Below are 22742 nucleotides of genomic sequence, written 5' to 3'. Positions count from 1 at the left end.
GGGTATCAATTTTTTATACAAACTTAAACATTAAACTCCACATAGATCCAGGTGAACTTTGTTTTCTCAAGTGCAAAACAGAAAGAAGCTGGAATGATCAGGGAGCATGGAGGTGGGGGTGGGATCCTGATAGTATTAAACAAGTTAAGTTCTCTATGGAAACTAGAAGTCAGACAAACATCCGTCCCTTCAATCCTTTTGTCTTAAACCCAAGGGATATAGACTCCTCCTGAGAACAATTACGAAAGGCAGTCTACAGATGCTCAAGATGTCGCTTCCTGTGTGGGTCAAATACAAGTCAGAGTTTCCACATTTTACTAGTTTTATTTGTAGTTGTTTAAACAAGCCACTCTGCGTGACTTAGTCTATTAAATATTAATAGAAAAAGTTATATTTGAGTTCAATTTATATTTGGCTATTTGATTGGCCATCTTAAAAGTAGATAAGCAAGAAAATAAAAGCAAAAATGTTTCTTGCTTTTCATAAATCAATGATTATAAATAATTTGAAAATATGTAAAAGTAAAGAATATTGATAGACAGCACACACAATATCACCAAGAAGAGAAGTAGTTTTATAAATATATATGTATATATTATGTATTAGAAAGTATTATGTTTATCTTATAATGTCTAAATAGAGGAGGCAATTGCAGTTAAAGCAAATCTTAGCCAAAATGCTGAAGAAATAGTGTTAACAAGTAATGATAGTTTGTAGAATATGAAACTAAAAATTCTTTTTCCATAGAGTTACACTATGGATGATGGTAAACTGAGATTGTATAGACTCCTTCAGAACTGGGAGTTGGAAAGAGTTAAGGATAAGATTTCCTCTGAGAATCATAGGGGAACATGGATCAGAGGGAGACCCCAAATCAGTATTCTCCAGTCTGGGAAAGACTCCAGTAACAGACAAAAGAAGGAGATTTGAAGTTTTATTATAGAACAAAAGTATATGTTTAATACAGAAGTGCATTCTCAGAGTGAGCCACAAATCTGCTGGCTTTGTACACAGTATATCATATGGTCAAAGTCAATAAAGGAGAGGATTATTCATGAACTAAGTGAAGACAGGAATTCTTGGGATAGGATTTACACTTCTTTTCTGTTCTCGTGGATTTTCAGATGTGTCATGGAGCTCAGTGACAGTTGAGAACGGCCAATGTCTCATGACTGATGATTGGAGACTGCAGAAGCAAAGGGCAGTTAGCAGTCATCACGGCTGGCCGTATTGGTGTGAGTAGATTCTAGTGGTCATGTGACCTTCTCCTGTGATACATCTCTGTTACATCAGCCTTCGGTTGTCACTAGGGGCTGCTTTCTCTCTCCCTTGTAGCCTGCCCTGATACTGTTTCCACTGCTTATTGCAGCCCTGTAAACTCAGAACCCAGGCGCTGAAATATTTACATCCAAGTACCTGACTATGTCAGCAAATTGCTTCCTAAATTCAGCAAATGACAGTGTTGCAAATCAATGAACCCAGCATTTTTAGCAACATACTAAATGATTTTATGCATATGACTTTATGTAAATCATACACCTACAGAATTAGTAAATAAGCCATAGTTGATGAGAGTTCTGAGAGTCAAATTTAAATAAATAATTTTTGATTTTTATCTTATTTCTATTTATTGGTATTTGTGTGTGTCTGTGTGTGAGTAGGCAGACTTACATGTGCAACTCCTCAGAGATGAGAAGAGGGTGTCGGGTTTCTTGCAGCTGAAGTTATAGGTGCTTGTAAGCTATCTGCCTGTGTGCTGGGCTTCCGTGGGTTAATTTAAGTTTGTAAATTATTGCTTTAGCCCCGTTTAATGAAAAGTTTTAGGGTGAGAAAACTATCCTGTAAGAGTGCAAGTGATAAAGGTTAAGATGTAGTACATTTGTCAAAAATCCATAAAACTTCAACACACAAAGTATAGGCTTTTGTGTATGCGAATGAAACCAAAATAATCCCAGAGATGCGGGAATCCTAGGGTGGGGTAAAAACTGTTATGAAAGAAAGTAACACTGGTACATAGGGACAGGTTAACCTCATTGAAGGGAGCAAGGGGAAATGCTAGCTGGGGCAACTTTGGGAAACAGTTCATAAAACGTATGCAAAAGGTATTATATACAAGCATTTTATCATAGCTACGAAGTTGCTTTCCACAGCACAGGGGTTAACAATTCTGATAGGGGTATGTATAGAATCAGATGATTAAGTAAAGAGATCAGTGTGCGGAAAGCAAGGGGAAGATTAAGATGATGAGTGTGGTAATGGATTAGAATTGGTGGCACCACAATGTGCTATTGTTTATTGTGACATACGGATTAGTTAGTTTATATACATATTAGAGATGCACACAGATACGGAACTATTCATACATATGTACATGTGTATGAGTGATGTGCCCTCACATGTCTTGCTTTGTAGGTATGGGAGACCTAAAAGGAGGGCATTTACTTACTAATAAGCACGTTCAGGTATACTAATGCTATTCTCAATTTAAAGGGTCCAAGACTCCTTGTAGATGGCTCAGACATGGAGCAAGGGAACATCCAGGATTATCTTGGAACACAATTCAATTCCAAAAGTACAATTTAGCACGCGCACACACACACACACACACACACACACACGGCAAGCATACGAGAGAGAGAGAGAGAGAGAGAGAGAGAGAGAGAGAGAGAGAGAGACATACAGAGACAGACAGAGAGACATGGAGGAGGGGGAGGGGGAGGAGGAGGGAGAGGAGGAGGAGGAGGGTGACACAGTACATGAAGGGGATAAAGGGACACAAAAGTCTACTAAGAATACCCCAAAATCCAGTGCTGAAGCAATTTGAGCTAAACCATCAAACGGTATTGGTCTTTAATACAAAATACAAGTTTAAGTTGAGTCCAAACTGATTTTTAAAAGAGATTCAATAAAACAAATGGAGAGAACAAGTAAAGAACATGGAAAAAAGAAGTAGCTTTTGTAGGTACTCAGCCCTCAGCAAGGATCATCTTTCCTAATCCCCTCTGGAAGGCTCCCTCCTATTCACAGCACAGAGCAAACGCCACTTCTTTATGGCCTTCTCCCAACTCCCTATCTATTCAACTCCCTTCTGATCACCACTGAGTGCTTTCTCTTCTAAACATCTCATGTGGGATTTCCCAAGTCAGTTCATGCTAAAGAGTATGGCATGAGAAAAGAAAGAACAGAGGAGCCCCGCAGTGGACGGGGGTGGCTAACATTGTCAGCAAGACAGCTGTTAACTGCACTTCAACTTACACTCTTCCTTATGAACAAGAGATGTTTCCAAAAGCTTTGGATGTGTGTTTCCAATATGTCTATTCTTTTTATCACAAAACAAAAACTAAAGGCTTTGTTTTGTTAAAGGTAAAACTTATTCTGACCATTTTTTTTTAACTAGGGGCTAAGTTGCCCAATGTGTATCCTCTCGTTGCTTAGACAGGAATCCACTGAAGGGAATTCTTAAAATTGTGTTAAGGATGCTGAACTGTAGTTCTTCACAGCTGATGACTTCTGGCGGGGGTGCAGGTGGGGAAGAACTGTTTTCTTTAAGGGCTGCCCACTTGGAGTTTAACCATGCTCCAGTGAGAATATGGACAACACAAGTTGAACATACGTCTCCTCCTCCTCTTCCTCTTCCCCTCCTCCTCTTATTCTTCCTTCTCCTATTCCTCTTCCTCCTCTTCCTCCCCTCCCTCTTCCCTTCCTCCTCTTCCTCTTCTTTCTTCTTCTCCTCTTTTTCATCTTCCTTCTCCTCCTCCTCCTTCTCCTGTTTCTTCTTTTTCTTGGGAGTTCATGGGAGGGGGTGGGGGCAGACCTGGGAAGTCTAGGAAATGAGTGTGGTCATGATTCATGATGTGAAATTCCCAGATAATCAATTAAAATATTATGTAAAAACATACCAAAGAATCCCACCAAGACCCAGTAATTTGGCCAAAACCACTTCCCAAGTCTGTGACAAGGGGATGGAATTGCTGTTTTCCACAAAGACACTTTATTGACCAGGGTTCTGTAAGCAGAGCTTTCTATAATATGGCTTAGAAAGTTATTTAACTCTCCTGCAGAAGAAACACAAAAATTAGGAAATTCTAAGTATTTATTCCAATATCTATTTTATCAAGTAATAAAAGACTTCTATCATGTGGCTCTTCTCAAAAGAAGACTGCTCAGACATGGGTTTACTTTAATAGGAAGTCTTTAATAGCCAGTTGGTGACATTAGCTATTTGGGATCCCGAACCCTCTCACAGGATGAGCTTTTAAGCACAAAAACAAAACAACAACAACCATAATCTGTGTTGACATGCTTCAGTTAACCAAAGCAGTCAGATGTAGAACTACAGAAGACAAAAGGCAAGGTTAGTCCATTTAGAGACTTTCCCAGACTACAGACTTGTATGGATTCAGTCTTTGTTTTCTGTCTCTATCCAGAGATTTATGACCTAAACAATACTTCCATCATGGAGTCAGTTATAGGTCTGGGTGCCTACTAAGGTCTGGGGTTCTGTGACACTATGAAGAGTGAGAAGCCATTCTGCTCTTGGGTATGCAGATTTAAAAGCTACTCAACATCTACCAAAAACAACACCAAAAGCAAAATAAAAAGCTTTTCAACTGAAAGAACAAAACTTCTCTTTCCAAATATTTTATTCTTGTTGCCATTCAAGTACCATAAAAATAATCATCTTTTATTCTATAAATGTCTCAGAAAATGAGCATTGTAAAATCTCATGTATGTAGCTGGGTGCCGTGCTATGTGCCCTTAAAAGCACCACTCTGGAGGCAGAGGCAGGTCGATATCAGTGAGTTCAAGATGATACTCTTTAACACATTCATTTCCAGGCCAGCCTGAGCTACACCGGAAGATTCCATTTTTTAAAATTCATAAAACTCTTAGCTTTATTTGTATAAAGAATATTTTTAAACTCTTTGGAGCTGTGATACACCTCAGGAATCCCATGTATTTATTTGGAGCAAATACACCAGCTGTCAATAAGAGGCCTGAAAGACACAGAAATGTTTCAAAACCGAGATTCAATTGTGATACAATATCATCATCTATATACATAAATAAACAGATACAAACTTTCAAGTAAAACTCAGACTTATGACAGACCTTTATAAATTGGATCTATCCCTTCACCAATTCCAAATCTTCAAATAAGTTTAATGTGCTGAATTCCGAGACCCAAGTGCTACTTGCAGTTTATGATGAAAGGCGTTTATCCGTTCTTTTTGAATTGGCCAGTTCAAGATGCAATGAGATTTAAACATTCCTCTTCGCAAGCAGAGTGCATGGTTTAGTTTGTAATCTGGAATATTCTGGAGAAAAATCAGTATAATTGAATCCAGATTTTGCTCGATAGCTTGCTGAACCGCGTGATGCACCTTGAATCTAAGTAAAATATTAAAATGAATAGTTAGGCCATTAACATATTTGTTAAAAGCTTAATAATCTAAAATTACTTGTGGAATTTATTTGCCCTTTCACTAAAAATTTGAATTTCCCCCTTATTTTTGTGGCAATTTTTGTGACTTGTGAATGTAGTGATTTTGAAAGCTTTTCATCCAAAAACCACGTGCAAACACAAACACGCACAAAGTCCACCTACCTTCTGCACAGCGGGTCTTTCAGTAGGTGATGCGTTATAACAAAGATGATTTTTCTGCTTCTTTTGATGCTGTTAACAATTGCTTCAAGTCCAAGGACCCCTGCTTCGAAGTCCCTTTCTTCTAGGCAAAATTTGAGAGATTGGTCTTGTTCTTCCATTGGGGAGAAATGCTCCCAGACCCAGTCTCTGTCTTTCTGGGCATGAATTATGTATGCCGTGTATTCGAACTGCTCACCCTGTGCATCTATTTCCTTGAAACCAAGAATTCGATGCACTGAAACATTCCAGTAAAAAGATATCCTCCAACCCTCGAAGTGAATGAGCAGTACCGCAAGTATAAAAGTCAGGAGCGTACTGGTGTTAATTATGAATAGGAGTTGGAAGGGGGCACTGTCTTTACAGGATGATGTGTCAAAAAGCTTCACTGGGAGGCCGTGGTAACGCTGGGGGGTATTGCAGAGGTAATGAGTGGATAGTTCAGGGATATTAGTGTGGGTCTGGTTAAGCCAGGTAACAAACCAGGCAATGCTTTCACATGTACAGTCGAACGGATTGAAGCTCATATCTAAGCTGTTCAGGTTGTGAAAAGCTGGCCCGAAAACACTCTTCTCAACTGATGTGATGAGGTTCTTCTGAAGGTTCAGTGACCTTAGAGATGTCTGGTCATCAAAAATGGATGGTAGAAGCGTGTTTAAATTATTCAGTCCTAGATTGATGCTCTTGAGTTCGAATAAGTTCTTGAACACCTTGACCGGGATTTCATCTAAGCCATTGGATTCTAAGTTCAAGATGTGGAGGTGAGACAGACCCTTCAGGAAATTAACGGGACCACCTGGGTTTGCGTGTTTCCAGAGTCTTGCTAAGTTGTTGTGCTGAAAATCCAGAATTTCTAGATTCTCAAGACCCTCCAACAAGTCCTCGTTCAGGTTGGCAATGTTGTTGTTGCTTAAGTCCAGAATAGTCAGGTTATAAAGGGGACGGAAAGGCGAAGGGGAGATATCCACACTTTTAAGGGCCACCCTCCTGAGCATCAGTCGTTGAAGGCTGGGAACCAAAGTGAAGGACTTGCTAGTCAGTTGGAGGTATTTATTATAGGACAGGTAGATCTCAAATATATTTCCCAGACCTCTCCATTCCTGGCCGGTGAGTTCTTGCTCAATTTCATTAAGGCCAAGATCAAGTATCCTGAGTTGACCCAACCAAGAGAAAGTACCACTTGCTATCTTCGAGATGTGATTCTTCGTTAAATTGAGAGTGAGCAAAGGAGAATGAGTAAGAGACACAAACGTTTCGTTTGTTAACGTTTGCAAACCCGTGAAAGTTTTGGAAAGACTTAGGTACTTCAGACTCACCAATCCTGTGAAAGTATTGCTTTTTATACCCGGTATAGTATTATCGTCCATGTTGAGATGTTCCAAACATTTTAGCCACTGAAAGGAAAAATCGTCAATGTTGGGGTGAGAAGCAAGTGCAACACTTTGCTTAGTAAATGCTCGCTTCAAACTCAGGTACCTCAGGTTGGAAAGTCCACGAAAAGAGTGAGGGGTCAAACTCTGTATATTATTGTACTCGAGGGACAGATACTTCAGGTGCGGGAGCCAAGAGAAGGCATCGTTACCGACGTATCGGAGGCTGTTGTAGGAAAGATCAAGCGAGGTGAGGTTGGTCTGCTTCAGCCCGGAGAAAGTGCTGTTGCTGGTTGCTAACAGCTGGTTGTTAGCCAGAGAGAGATTCTGGATGCTTGTGTTTGAAAGTTCCCAACAAAGCTTCTCTGTGAGGTTGAGGTTCAGTTGGGCATTGTTCAAGAGGAGGACGAATAACTTGCCAATCGCATGGAAACACCCTGGAGAAAACTGACGGTTCCGAACAACAAACAAGAAACCCAGATGTAACTGGCTCCATAGGAAATACTTAAACACCTTTTCACTCATTACTCTGAGACTTGGGCAGGAAAGCCCATTTACTCTAGCCTTAGTTCTTTGTCCTGTGGCTGTAACACCCACCAGTAGGGTCTTCCCAGGTCTCTCAGGTAAAGTTATGTCTCCAGCATTTTGCCTAAATCTCCCCGAATTTGGTTGCAATTAATACACTATGTCTGAAAACTGTAATGGAGAATATCCCCAGTGTGTCTTGGTTACCACTTGGCAAATATATATCTATCTATCTATCTATCTATCTATCTATCTATCCATCCATCCATCCATCCAACCATTCATAAATGTAGCAAAATGATAATCTTGAAGTAGCGATGAAAACAGTTTTATGGCTAGGGGTCAGGACAACATGAGGAACTCTACTAAAGGGATGAAGCCTTAGGAAGGTTGAGAACCACTGAGAGCTAGATGCTAGTTCCAGGCAATTGATGACTAGTAAGGGAAGGAGAGCCGATCTTCCCCAGGAGTGAGCCCCTAATTGGTTCTCTAATACCAACATGTACACATAGGAGCAAAACTCAGTGGACGACAGTAATAACTACATCTAAGAACTAGATAGCTATACATAGCAATAGTTCATAGTGGATCACAAAAGAGCAAGATACTGAGAAATATTCCATTATAGGAATTATTTTACACTAAGAACTGCTGTACGCCAGATGCATCACTAAATTCTTTTGCCTCATAGTTTTATGAGGTAATGTTATTGAAAGGGCGAAGCATAGATCCCTTTAATAACTTACCTGATCACATGATTACTAAAAGACAAAGCCTGTGGTGGAGTGGCTAGCCCAAGTCTGCAGCCTGAGCCCTTGATGACAACAGTGTTTTAATTCTTATAGAGATCCTAGGAGGAAGAGTTTGATTTTCACTATATAATTAAGAAAACTAAAATCGTGGTGTCTTTTCAAAGAATACCTCTGCAGTGGCACAGGGATTAGTATTAACCCCACCAACTGACAGTTTCTCAACTCATTTGTGACCAAGTTGTCAATGGCCTCAAACAGCAAGGGTCGGTGGATTCGTTAGACACAGCTGAGCTTACAATTTTATTTCACTAGAAACCTTAATTTGCTGTCTGTACAACACAGGGATGGCACACACCTGAAGGTAAGAAAGGGAGTAATTTCGCCTTGACCTCTCACCTCTTTAAGTGGATTTGATGACAAGTCCAATTTTTGTAAGGAAGAATTGCCAAGAAAATCAAGTTCTTCACTTCGTAGTGCAAAAATTTTATTTTTAGCTAAGAGCAGCTCTTGGAGGTTCTCCAGTTGGACTCCAGTTCCCAACTTTGTAGATGATAAGCCATTACGAGACAAATCTAGTTTGATTAGACTCTGAGAGTGAAAAACAGAGACACACATATTAGAGTCTTGATATCAAAAGCAACCCCTTCCAACCTGTGAACCCTGGAAGGATCTCAAAGGGAAAATGACTGATCTCTCTCCCTTTTGCCTTGAAGGCATGATAATCTTTATTACAATTAAATATACCACTGCTGATAGAGACTTTTCACGCACTCTTCATCAATGTTTGTACCAAGAAGTGTCTCCTAGATGTGGCTGCATACACAAGACCAGAAAAATGGCAATATCAAAAAGCCATGGAAGGGCAGAAAGTTCTAGGGAGCCCATCCCTGGAAGAATTACAAGTTACTAATGACTCCTGGGAGAAGAAATTTAGCCTATTCTAGGGATGAGCCCCCTTATTGGGTTATCTAGTGCAGGGTGGTCAGCCTTGAAACCATAGACACACAAACAAGGAAAATAGATTCGTTATTTATATATACATGCCCACCACAGTCACCTCACTCACCACACATACCACACATACCACATACACCATAACATACACACGCGCACACACGCTCACACACATACATACACACACACACACACACACACACACACACACGCACACACACACAATAATAATCAAAGAAAAAGAGGCCATCCATCTTCTATGAGAGTGGTAGGGACCACAGCAGGAGTTTGAGGGAGCTGGGGAGCTCGGAGGGGTTTGAGGACAGAGAGTGGAGAGAGTCATGCAACTCTGTTCCATTTAAAAACATCTAAACAAAACCTTTACCACTGTTACAATGGGTTTTAGTTTCTTCACGAATCACCTTATTTCTTTTACCAAGTTTAAGGACTTGGGCTTATTCTTTATGATGTAAGGACAGTTGATCATTTACTTATATATAACAAGCATTTATTTGTATTATAAGGAATAGCAGCATGGCTTAGTAAGCATAATTATAATGTATGAACCCTGGAAACTAGTTTCAGAAGAAAAAGGAGAAAGTACTCTGTAGGTTGACGTCATTATGCAGGTGAGGGCTGGCACAAGTTAGATCAAGGCCATGATTGGACAGTAAAAGAATAAGACAGGGACAAAGGTTTTGTAGGGAGAGAGAGAAGGAGAAGGAGAGAGAATCAAGATAGAGACTGAGAAGGATGACCCAGATCCGGATGGTCCTGAATTGCCAAAGTAGCTGGGATGGATTTCTATAGGCAAATTTATCTTATCTAGGTGGGTGGTTTATATCCTTATCAATTGGTTGTAAGTTTATTGTGTGGATGTACTGTAGATTGAGAATTTAACATATAAATCTAATTGTTAAACTACAAGTTTTTAGAGCTTTGATTTACCGGGCTACAGGGGATGTGAACAAAGTTGCCAGTGGGCAGAGAGACAACCTGTCTTAGTTCTGTAAGCCATGCTGGGCTATAGAATGCCTGGGGCTAGCTAACGTGGTGTGGCGCCATGCTAGAACAGCCCTTGGAACTTGATGTGTGTGTCAGGCGTGGTAAAAACTGCCCAGATGACCTCGAGGAGAGGTAGGCTAAAAGGAAGACAGCCAGGAGAGGGTGGCTTACGGACTGAGTAGCAGCCAGAGTGAGTGGATCTGGCTTGTGGGAACTGAGAGAAAACAGTTCTTTTTAAATCTTACTGCAGCAGAACTCCTTTAAGAAAACACAACCCCTACAGCCATGGCTCAGGGAACATCTTGGAGGACTGATCAGGAAGAATATAAAAGCTAGAGGACCACAAAGTCTGCCTGTAAGTTTCAAGTTTAGGCAAAAAGAAAACCTCTTTAATCTCTACCTCTCTGGTAGATTAGAGAAGTCAAATGGAATTTCTATTAAAGAAATAAGGCTTACTTTTATGCAATAAAAAGAAAAAAATGTGTTTTCTCTAGTAAAAATTGTGTTTCTCTGGTCAGGTTTTGAGACATTTGCATTGAAAGGTATTTCCCGGCACACTATGATTTAAGAAAGCTCAGAGCCTGGTCAACAGATCACTTTACCAATTCTTCTCAGCACACTTAAAGTTGTACGTTATGTCCTTGGCATCTGAGAAGGAATAAGGCTCAATTATTTTGCCTGAGGCCACAGAATAAGGAAATAATTGACTTACAGATGGCTTTGGTTTAAGTGAAGCGCTTACGAGTTGCTGGCTTTACTAGCTAATGACACACACTTTTCATAGGTTTAAAACTTCAGGCAATTTTAAAAGGGAAAAAGCAGAAACCATTGGAAAGGTAACGTTCCCAACTTTTCGAAACTCCAAAGAGTAGGTAATGTTTTAGTAAAACAGTCTGTTTCGTTTACTGAAGTCAGAACGTGGACTCATTGCGTTTCTTACTCCTTCCCACTATAAACTCAGCAGTGCCATGAGTTTAGTTTCACTGTTCCCTTGGGGACAGTCAGATGTATTTCTGCTCATGATGTTTCTCTTTAAGTCCTGTTTCACATGAGACAGCACAAGATAAGATACAAGACAGCAACCCCTCACTGTTTGCATTGACCTAAGACTGTAACATACACACATCACAATGCCCATGTGCACAGGTGGACCCAGAAGTCATGACGAGGGTTGATCTGACTTCATACTCTTGCCCTGATAGCTATGAAAACTTCCATGAGTAACTTGAAAACTTAACATCAGGTAACTTTAGATAATATTTGCATTTCTTAGAACAAAATGAATATACCTCTCTTACCTTCTGGTTTTTGAAAGGGTTGCTTTTAATTTTGCGTATTGAGTTGGACATTAGATGGAGCTCTGTCAGGTTCGTGCAGAAGGCAAAGGTTTGATCAGAAATCTGAGACAGCTCATTGTGTTGCAGGTTCAATACCTTCAACAAAGGGAGAATTTGGCACAGTTCTGGCTCCAGTTTTGAAATGGAGTTGAATCCTGCATCCAAGAGAGCAAGTTGGCTGTATCTCGTAAAATTGGCAGGTGGTAATCCTCTGAGTTGATTGTGAGTAAGATTCAACACTGTTATATTAGAGGGAAGGTCATCAGGTATGTGTGTCAGCTTCAAATGGCTGCAGTCAGCTACGTTGTATCTCACAGTGCATTGGTTTGTGGAAGACACCACAAGAATCCATAGGGACAAAAGTCCCCCAAAGGAGTATATTAGATAAGATGAACGCCCTTTCATGATTCTGTCCTATAAAGGAAATATAAAACGTAATGGGCATTACCACATCTTTTGGAGTATTCTTTTAAAAGATGTCACCCAAATCTATACAAGACCTGTTAATAAGGTTTACACAATACAAATATGTAGCATGCACATAATAGACCAAGCAGAAATAATTCTAACAGCATCAATAAGTGATCTGTATATGCTTCTCTCATTCTTCCTCCCACTATAAAGATGAGGAATTCAATCATGCCATTTCCTTATAACTACGGTTATTTTATCTGTTGTTATGATTACTATTTTTAAAGCCATCTACAAGTCAGTCAACTCCAGACAAAAGCCTCCTCTTGAAATTGTTTTTTATTGACATGTAATAATTACACATACTTCTGGAATAGAATGACAATTTCAGTGTGTGTATGATGTACAACGAGCACATCAGAACAATTTTTGTGTTCACCACTTTGAATATTTACCAACGTCTCCTGTTGAGAACATTCTGAAACCTTTTCGCTACAATGAATTATTTTTAGGCATAGAAACCCAAGCCATTCCTCTCCTTCAGCTGCACTCCCGCACTCATCAGCCACCTTCTCTCCCCTCTGCCTCTTTTGAACCTCCAGGAACCAATGTTCTATAGTTCTTGAAGTTCATCAGTCACACAGAACATGTGGTTTTGTTTTTCTTTGTCTGATGTATTTCTCAGGCTCATCCATGTCGTTAATGATCTGAAGCATTTTTTTTTAACTATAAATCTTAGTTTAACTATACTGTTCTCGCATTTTCTTAACTAATTTTCTATAGTCATGCTAAGCTTCATTTAATAGAGTGTTGCATTCATGATGTAAAAGAACGAACCTAGAGCTATAATTCTTGATCAGCTGACGACACAGAATTTCTCGATGCCTTACCCTGTGGCATAGGGGATTCAAGTTTTTCTGGTGTTAATCACATCTTTCCACTCTTTCCTGATCCTGTTAGTACAGTATCAGTTGACATTGTCTAGATAGAAAATGTTAGGGGTTTTCACCTGCGACTATGATTAAGCATCAAATCTTTATGTCTAGGCTAATTGGAAAAGCTGAATGTTAAGAAATCTCATTCATAACTTTATGCCTATATCTGTTAATATCCACTAAAGAATCCACTAAGGAACTCAGAGGAATACTGTGAAGAGTGTAGACCCTGGATTAGTGTGCTCTGCATTTTACAGGTAATGTGTCTGTATTGTAGTTTTGGCAAATTTTCATTTCTCAGATCTAGGTGAGATGCCCAAAGGTAACTGAGGCTCAAGGATGTAAATCAAGTTGATCTTATGGTCCTCAGCATAAAGTGATGTAACATCAAAACCGTTATTTGGTTGAAGTAAGAAACCATGAATTTAGAATGTGTGGTTATGCTAAGTTCTGTCCTATAATATTTCACTTTATAATGAAAAATCCAAATGTATCATGAGATACAGCTAAGCACTAGACAAGATAGCAGTGGAAGAAACACTAGTGGGTGGCACTTCGGAATACAAGGGACTTCATGAACACTGAGAAGAGTCCAAAGCTTCTCATTCGCTCACACTGGCTGAGCATGAGTTGCACGTGGTTCATCTCACAGATTGTAGCAACCTGTATTGTTCCTGAACAGTGATGAAAGATCACTGCCGAGGCCAAATTTTACTTTAAAAACTAAAAGGAAAGTTCTGGTTATAAGATGCCCTTGGGTCATTTTCCAGGAGTATTTGGCTTAAGAATGAGAAGTTGAAGCATTTGCTTGTACATTACTGACAAAATCCATAGGTCTTTCAACATTTGATCTTTGGTATTTTTATCTTTGATAATTTCTCTCTTTCTCTCTTTCTTTCTTTCTTTCTTCCTTCCTTCCTTCCTTCATTCCTTCCTTTCTTTCTTTTTTTTTTTGACTGTTTTTCCTTGTAGCCCTGGCTATCCTGGAACATACTATGTAGACTAGGCTGGCCTCAAACTTACGGAGATCCACCTGCCTCTACCTCCTGAGTGCTAGGATGAAAGGTGGGAGTCAACACTGCCCTGTTTGGTAATTTTGATATATGGGTTATATTTGAAACACAGACTTCTTAATTATTATTTTATTAACATAAATTAATTGAACAAAGTAATGGGCTTCATTATGATTTTTTCATATGGGAATGTTAACTTCCAATACACACCATAGGACTTAGCAGCTGAAAGCACTTTCTGCTCTTGCAAAGGATCAGAATTGAACCCTGATCTTTCTATTCCCAGCACAATCATTTGTAACTTCAGTTCTAGGGACCTGCATTCTAGTCTAGTTTGGCCTCCATGTGTATCAATGCATGTGCAGAGTGTACATACACACATGCAGGAAGAACCCTCATTAAAATAAAAATAAATTAAAAATTACATTTCACACAAAATCATGAAAGCTTCATCCTCTTGTCTCCTACTCTCCAGAGTTGCTAATAGGTCTGAAACTCATCTCATCTCTCTTCCTTTACATAACATTGTTTTCTTATAGTTTCACTTTATACTTTTTAATGTCTTTTCTCTAAATGTGATAACACAAAATTTCGCAAGAGTATTTCAAGTTATGTCTCTCCTTCAAAATGTTTCTATTGCGACTTATTTCAGTCTGAAAGTTCCCATTTACCTCAACTTTTACAACATTTTTCTATGATAATGTCCTCTCTTACTCTTTCTATATTTTCTCCTTTGGAATTACTTTCAAGCAGACATTGGTCACTGTATAATTTGGTCCCATCTCGAGTCTTACATTTTCCTTCTTCTATCTTTCTGTTTCCTGCTCTGAGACATAAGTTTACTTTGTGCACCAGTCCAACCCTGGTTGGTGTTTATTTTAACAATTATATTAAATTTATACAAGACAGTGCACAAACCATAAATAAACAAATTCATAAATGGCTGTGTCAGAGGACTCATGATTCAAATTAAGAAACACACGACTCCAATGCATTAGGATATCCCCTTCCCATCTACCCCATCAATTCTTCATTCTTTCTAAACACAAACACTTTTAATTCTTACACACAAAGTTATCTGCCTTTGTAGTCAGTACTAATGAAATCTTGTATTACAGCAGACACCATTAGCACAGTTTCATTCTATGTTGTCAGTTACCTGTGGCAGCCATGATGCAAAATGTTACTACAATCCAATGATGAATCAAGGCATTGTGTGTGTGTGTGTGTGTGTGTGTGTGTGTGTGTATGAGAGAGAGAGAGAGAGAGAGAGAGAGAGAGAGAGAGAGAGCGCAACCATATAACTTTGACCAGATTATAATATCAAAATTGGGTTTACTATTGACTATCGTTAGCCTCATCTTATGCCTAATTTATAAACTAAATTTCATCACAGGCATGTATGTACAAGTGAAGTATATAGGGTTAGATACTCCTGATGCTCTCAGGCACTCACTGTGGTCTTAGAACATCCCCATGGATAAGGGGGATACTGTGTACATCGTTTTGCCATTCATCATTCTTCTCTGGCCTCCACATGAAGTTTGCAAGATTTATTCACATCTCATCATGTCTTAACATTCATCATTTTTATCGATGTAAAATGTTCCAGTGTATGGATGTCCTATAGTCAACACATTCCCAAAAGTTTGAATAGAAATTCTTAAAATGGGACCAGACATGGTAGCTTGTATCTTTAATCCTATTAGCTCTTGGAAGGCAGAGGCAGGTGAATCTTTGTGAGTTTGAGGACAGCCTGATCTACATGGTAATTTCTAGGCCAGATAAGGCTACACAGTAAGATCTTGTCTCAAAACAAAACGGGGAAAAAAGGAGCAAAAAAAGATTCATAAATATTCTAGACAATTCAAAGAAATTTATAGTAACTATATTTGTGTTATAATACATATAATAATCTATCCACACACCTCTGTCATCCGCTCACAAATACATATTGGGAGCATCGGTCCCTCCATGGACAGATTATTTCCTCACCTCCAGTTTCAGCATCATTTAATATAGTTTGTTATCCAACGTAAAATTCCACATAATAATATGCATTTTGGGTATACATTCTCTGACTTAGAAAATGCGTGAAATCTGTGTAACTCAAATCCAAAGAATACCTCTCTCCCCTTCCCAAATACCCTTACTCCCAAAAGCAGCCAGTGCTGTCCCTACATATTAGTCTTGTAACCTCAGAAAATGGGATCTCATTCATTTTCACATATCCGGCTGCCTTTATTAGTGTATTAGGTTTGAAGTTCACCTGTAAAGTGTTTTTCAAAACAATGGCCTCCCCTTTCCCTCACATGATATGGCTATGACCCCCAGCAATCATATATTTATTGACTTTTTTTCTATGCATGGGAACCTACTATAAAGTTTACATTACAAATCAGTTTGCAAAGTAAGAGACAGACATCTAGCAACTTTTCCTCTCCGTACTGTTCTCACCTCTACTTACCAGATTATGGGTACAATCTCTGCATCATAGTCTACTCCTTGCTTAGATAACATTTACCCCCCAGGAAAGCTGTAAACAGAAATTAGAGTTACTAAGGACCAATGCATTTACAAATTCTATCCCTGAATAACTGAAAGACAGGCCCAATCTGAAAACATACTTCATTGAGAGTGAAAAAAAACAAAAATAAAACCAACAAAAACAAACAAACAAACAAACAAAAACAAATCCAAAATCCACTAGTGCTAATGAAGCAGGCTGTGTGAAAAACAAGAATGACTAGAATGTTAGGGAATTCAGAATGGTGAGCACACACACAAACAGAAAGAGAGAGGAGGGGGACAAATTCTAAACAGCTTATAAGGAGGTCATATCATCAATTATTTCCAATGGAAAAAGATCCTTTTTAATAAAACCCTTTTCATCAGTCACACAAGTTAATAGGTAACTCATGGTTAATGGTAAAGCTTTCAAAACATTTAGGATAAAGTAAATTAAACTCCAAACTCCACAGCCAGCTGAACAACTGAGAAAAAAAATGGGAAAGTAGTTTGACTTATGCAAAGACATGTTTCAATCAAACAAACAAAAATACAGCTAACATATGAAAGGAGAATGAAGAAAAAGTTACTACTGACTGATTCTTAATGAGAGGCAGGGAGGAGCGGGAGAGAGAAGATCTTGATTTTGAGAACGTATTTTTGAAGATACATAGAATTATATTTCTTCATTCAAGGGAGAGGCTGCATGTATTATGGCCAAGGCGAGAAGTGTGGGGAGAGAATACCTGGAGTTAGCCATGATTTGTAGCCTGGCTTATAACCTTTGCAATATCAGATACGTATCAGCACATAATCACATTATAAAGTCGTGAGAAGAGCTTATGATAACTTCCCTATCTTGAAGGTTGACTGATTTCTCTCCATAACGTCTCAGCCTGGTTTCTGGCTTTACTATCCAACTTCCGGAACAGCCTGCCCTCCTCTCCTGTCCTCCTTCTTTATTCTATAACAGAAAGCGATTGGCCAGTTCCTAGACACATCTGAGAATTCTTCCTTTCTCAAGAACATTGTCATAGAATGCCGGATCTTCCTTTCTAGGCAACTAAATAGAGAGGACTTTTTAACCTTCTAGGATTTTGTTTTTTTAAGGCAAAGGTGATTTAAAAACAAAACAAAACAAAAAAGCATTTTAATTACCTTTTAGTATAATTCTTTTACTTACTTTATAATGAATTTATACAATACACTACACATACATGTGTTTTTTAATCTTGTTTACCCCTTATGCTCCCTCAGAGCCACCCTCACCCCCTTCCTAAAGCCTTTTATAAAACTCGGGAAGCTTTCTTGAAGTATCTTTCCAAGAGAAGTCTACAGAGGAAGCATTTTTGTTGCTGCTGCTGTTGTTTTAAACACTGCTTTCTGCATTTGGCGTTTCACCACAGAAATCAGATTTTGTTGCTAAATTTACATTTGGAATTATGGTGCATTTCTCCCCTCATACCTGTAGCGTCTTCTGTCTTCTTTTCTTTCCTGACTGTGACTCGGGCAGTTTTACTTCCCCGATAGAGAACTGGTGTGTTAACCTCAAAAGCCAAGCACATTCTGATTTTATCCAGCCTGAGATCCTGCATCGCCGTAGTTTTCATTCAGACTTTTTTTTTTAAATCAGACATTTCCTTCCATCCTGAAAGTGAAACTGAAGTTTAAAAAAAAGAGAGAGAGAGAGAAAGGAGAGAGGAGAAAGGTTATCATGATTAAAGAAACACAGGATATTTTCAGCGAATAGTTAAATTGTTATTGAACTGTTACCCTTTTTGTTGTTGTTGTTGTTGTTGTTGTTGTTGTTTGCTTGTTTCTTTTTAAGGACCTCCTGGAATTCATAAACTGACCTTTAGGGAGAAAAGTGTAAGCAGAGGAACCCGTGGCTGGCTGGCTGTAAGCGGAACTCTGGGAGTCAATAAGTTCCTGGCTTCAGAGTCGAGCCCTCTGCAGTGACTTTCAGATCCTTGCAAACCTGTGTAAGTTAAGTAGTACATGGTTAGAGGCTTGGGACTGCAAGCCAGAGCGTAGGTGGGGATCGGGGCAAAGTGTGAGGGGCCCCCGGGAACAAGCCGTGGGCTAAACCAGACATGCCTAAACAAAGCGAAAGTCATTCACTCACCTTGCTTTCTTTTCTTCGCAAAATGAGTAAAGTCTGGGTAAAAATGGTCATCCAGTTTTCCAGCAGGAAATGTTGAAGACATATAGGACACAGGAAGTCCGGCCTCAAAAGCAGTAACAGGGAACTCTCAGAAACAAATGGGGCGGGGTGGGGTGGGGGGGATAACAATGGGGGAAGGGACAGGGGAGGGAGAGAGGAGTTCCATCCAGCACTGGCTGTCACAAAGAACCTTTCTTGCTCAAGCAGGCCCAGTTTTCCACAGAATCCACAAATTAGGCATCAGTAGGCATCAAACATATTCGGTTCAGATTAACTCCTTCCTCCTCGATTAGCTTTGAGGTTTTGGTTAAAGAAATGTAATTGCATGAGAATGAACTCGGTTTTCCTTTCATTACAGATGAGCAATGACAGGATATACCACCAGGTTGAGATGTAGTTTAAAAACGTGATAAAACATACAAGAAATGGGAGAGCACCTGACCTGATTTCCTCATATTGAAGCCTAGAGAGGGGAGAGCCTGAGAACTCACCACAATGATTCCTTTTGTTGACTGAGGCTGAGGTGAAAGTGGGAAAGGTGAATGCACACAGAAGTGAAAGTAAGAAGTAACTTTGTATCCTAGTGCAAATTGCCCTTCCGTGGCGTGGCCCCAACTGGTTACTCCCTGTGGTTACCTCCTGCTCACACCTTTCTTTCACTTGTAATATCTTCAGTTCCACACCATAAGCAAGCAGTTGTCCTCAGTTGTCCTCTGCATTGATCCCCTGGAGGCCAACAAAGCATTAATAGTCTTTCACCTATGCGGGTTCTTTGAAAACAGGTCAGGCTGCATTTTTGTTGTTATACTTCTCCCGCCACCATTCTGCAGAAGAGCATGACTTTTGCTAGCCTCTGAAGGACTAGTCTCCTGACAGAGAATCAGCCATTGTGTGGCCCTCTCCTACACTGACTCTTGGCTTGGCTAGCTTTGACCAAGCGGATATCAGCATGGAGCCGAGTTTGATTGTGAATCCGTTGTGGAGGTCTGATGAGTGCCTCTATAGTTGAGACTCGTCTTCTTGGAACACCAGTCTCTCTCAGGCTTCATTGGCATCTCAGGCTTCAATGTTGTACAATCAGAAGCCCAGATTAGGTGTGCAATGGACATTGGGAAGGGAATATACATGCTCACTGAGCAAGCACTTGGGAGATGGCTAACATCGATTCTTTGGATGCGTGGGAGACAATCCTCCAAACCTCATGAACATACTGCAGCTTCTTCAAAAATGACCTTGAATGACCTTCTTCAGCAAGTTCTGCCCATGTTCCAAAGAAGCTGCAAAAACATATTGCTACCATTTTACCCATAGTGATATGCTATGGATAAGCATAATATACTTCCTCTGCGATCTATAATCTCTTATGCTTTATAATTCTTTACAGATATTAGGTTAGCTGTGTTAGTTGACTAGTAAGTAGCTTCAGACAAGTAATTATTACCTTTTCTTTTCAAGTGTATATGTTTTGGCATGTAGATGTGTGTATATGGGAGGAGGGGTATAAGCACACATGTGCACATGTCCATGGAAATTGATTTTGGCTGTTTCCCTTGATTGTGCTACACTGTATTCATTGAGGTAGGGTCTCTCAACTGAACCCGGAACTCATCACTGCTAGCCTAGCTGAGCAGCCTGCTCTGAATATCCTGTCCATCTTCTGGGCCCTAGAATTATAAGGCAAGCCCCTTCATCCACCTGACACTTACCTGGGTTCTGGGAATCCCAAATATGTCCCTCAAGCATGCTTTTTTTTTTGCAAGCATTTTAACTGCTGAACATCTTCCATGTGTCTCAAAATCCAACAAAGTTATTAAATATTAATTGGAAATGATATTGTGCATATAGCCCATTGAACTCCCATTAGGTAGAAGGATAAATAGAACTCTTAAGGGTACTCTGACCAAGTTGGTCCTGGAAACTGGCAAAAGTTGGGCCAACCTCCTCCCCTATGCAGAGCTCTGGGTCCAGTGTGCTCCTTTTGAAGTTATATTTGGGAGACCTTTTCCCACCCTTCCCAAACTCAGAGCTATCCCCCAGGCAGCAGTCTATAATCCCTCCCGAGGCTTTGCAGGAAGCTTGTGAGGCCACTGGTCAGACTGGGAAGGGAGCCCTAGCATCTTCCACTTCCGAACCCACCCACCAGTCCCAAACTGGAGACTCAGTTTGGGTAAAGAGGATCCTTACGTAGATTCTGGAACCTGCCTGAAAGGGACCCTTCCCAGGTCTCCTCAGCATTCCAGCTGCTGAGAAAGTGGCTGGTAATGTAGCTGGGGTCCACCTCTCTCAATTAAACGGGGCCACTGAAGACAATGTCATATGGACTGTCACTCAGACGTCACAGCCCTGAAAAATGAGACTGACCCAAGATCATTAACCCACAACAACACTATAACCATCCTTTTCCTTTTCTCAGTAGGGGGAATGGGAACCTATAGTCCTCACTGTCCCTCTGTCTGGACTCGGGAATTAAGACTCACATACACAGAGAAGGTGGTGATCTGGCTACAGAATGAGCAACCCCGTTCCACGTAGAGCTTTGCTCTTTTAAGCCCACTTTTGGAGAAAGTACAGTGATGGGGGCCTATCTTTTGAGAGAAATGTGGGAAATCCAGTTCTGTGGATGTTCCACAAATGAGCTCCCACACTGTCAGTGACCAGGTAACAGGGAGTTTTTATTGTGCCAAATGGGGTTGTGAAACTGAGGTCTATGGGAAGCATGCTAGAAATTACATATATACATAGATAGAAAGGTTCCTCCCAAAACCTCACAAAAGGGATCTATCATTCCATAGCCACAAGACTGAGAGACTGGAGACAACATTGGGATGAGCATGCTCCAGGGGACAGTGGAGGAACCTGGGAAATAAGACTCTATTGTGCTAACAAAAGAGACCCAGAGAATAAGTTTACTATCCAAAGGAGACTACCTTCCTGGGCCCTCAGACCTACGGGCCCCGAAAAAGACCACCTACCCAGCCCAAGGGTAAAGACCCAACTCTGACAATGTTTCTTCCCATGAAATTAGCCGCAACAGTACCAAAAACATTATTGCCTAGTCCCTACCAACACTGGGGCTAGGAATCCTTCTATATTCTCTATCCCTGATAAGGTTTACCATTTGTTTAATCATCCCAGCCAGGGAATTGGTTGGGATATCTGGCTGAGCCTGAACCCTCAAACCATTACTACACAGGGCCAAGGACCAACTAAACTATGGATCTCCCAGCAAGCCAAAAACAACTGTAACTAGGAGAAGTCTGGGCTAACACTGGAGAGTACACTGGGAGTTGGATTTGGGACCTGGAAGCCTCGCTGTACGCCAATGCTCCTTGTTTCATTCTCTAGATGAATTCTTGTGGGCAGCAAGACTTTAAGGCACCTGAGGCCACCCACTGGGCATGTACAACTAGATGAGCTAACTAGATGTGCCTCCTCTGTGGCGTTCTAAAACATCAAGCCCTCGTATGTGCCCTTGTGCCCATCCTGCCCCAGGTGTGTAATAGGGGAAGGAGGGAGAGCACATTTTAACATGGACCGCAGGAAAAATGATCCACATCGACCCACCTCCCACTCCTGGTTGAAGCCTCTATGGCTGGGGCAACAGCAATAGAGGCCTTAGCCCTCCTAGTCAGTCAGCAAACACACAGTTACACTTTCCCAAGCCTGTCCTAGGGGCTCAAATCAAGAGAGACCTCGATTTGCAAGCAGAAAACCAGCATGGAGCTGTTCCTTTGTAGCACTGAAACTGTTCATGGCTATTAATATAATTTCTTTGTCACTAATCAGGAAGTGAAACAGTTAGACCATCCTTGCCAGTGGTGTTCACTGGTCCCCTTTCATGGTCGGTCCCTTTGCAGAAAGGACTTGTCCTGCTCACCCCATCTGAAACTGTCTTTCTGAACCCTTTCTCTAAAGGAGAGATCCAGTTCCTCTCACCGAGGTCACTTCTATTTCCTCTCTTCACAGGTCGGCTGGCTCAACCCAAGCCATAAACCTTGACTTTCAAGGAGAGAGGAAATGGCATGTTCCCTCTCCTCAGTCTCACCCCTATTACCCAGTACCATTACCCTTGAGCTTCCCCTTCTGAAAAGAAACCACCGTCTGCCACACAGAACTTGCGGTTA

At 40.4% G+C, this 22742-nt stretch overlaps 1 protein-coding gene and 1 long non-coding RNA gene across 5 annotated transcripts; one reads left to right on the top strand and one right to left on the bottom strand.

The window, feature by feature from the left end:
• Positions 1-923: 923 nt before the first annotated feature.
• Tlr3 (toll-like receptor 3) lies at positions 924-18329 on the bottom strand. 4 transcript variants are annotated; one of them, XR_010058303.1, is made up of 7 exons: positions 17920-18061; positions 16414-16482; positions 11549-12001; positions 8688-8879; positions 5609-7461; positions 5113-5391; positions 924-4055 (listed from the first exon to the last, which is right to left on the bottom strand). XR_010058303.1 is itself a non-coding variant. In NM_198791.2 (7 exons), exons 4-7 carry the CDS (start codon positions 11990-11992, stop codon positions 5163-5165), a joined length of 2718 nt encoding a protein of 905 aa, NP_942086.2. In that variant the 5' UTR covers positions 11993-12001; positions 16414-16482; positions 17920-18114; positions 18228-18329; the 3' UTR covers positions 4868-5162. The 4 variants fall into 4 exon arrangements, 2 of the variants coding, with proteins under 2 accessions (XP_063131665.1, NP_942086.2); XR_005494652.2 differs by lacking the exon at positions 924-4055 and adding an exon at positions 4175-4997; NM_198791.2 differs by lacking the exon at positions 924-4055 and adding an exon at positions 18228-18329 and having other exon boundaries at positions 4868-5391; positions 17920-18114.
• On the top strand, positions 18297-19972 carry LOC134482381 (uncharacterized). The gene is made up of 2 exons (XR_010058394.1): positions 18297-18436; positions 18977-19972. It is a non-coding gene; the product is annotated as an uncharacterized LOC134482381 (long non-coding RNA).
• The last annotated feature ends 2770 nt before the right edge of the window (positions 19973-22742 follow it).

Source organism: Rattus norvegicus, chromosome 16, assembly GCF_036323735.1.
Source record: "Rattus norvegicus strain BN/NHsdMcwi chromosome 16, GRCr8, whole genome shotgun sequence".
In the NCBI taxonomy this organism is placed as follows: domain Eukaryota; kingdom Metazoa; phylum Chordata; class Mammalia; order Rodentia; family Muridae; genus Rattus; species Rattus norvegicus.
The sequence above is the reverse complement of the archived record's forward strand: the minus strand, read 5'-3'. Positions and strand labels throughout refer to the sequence as shown.

What these genes read in the sequence shown, in the direction of transcription:
- Tlr3 (NM_198791.2), bottom strand. Translation starts at nt 11,992, where the DNA reads ATGAAAGGGCGTTCATCTTATCTAATATACTCCTTTGGGGGACTTTTG. An exon ending in ACCCTTTCAAAAACCAGAAG is followed by an intron (nt 8,880 to 11,548) that starts GTAAGAGAGGTA and finishes TTTCACTCTCAG; the next exon opens with AGTCTAATCAAACTAGATTT. An exon ending in AAAGACCCGCTGTGCAGAAG is followed by an intron (nt 5,392 to 5,608) that starts GTAGGTGGACTT and finishes TATTTTACTTAG; the next exon opens with ATTCAAGGTGCATCACGCGG.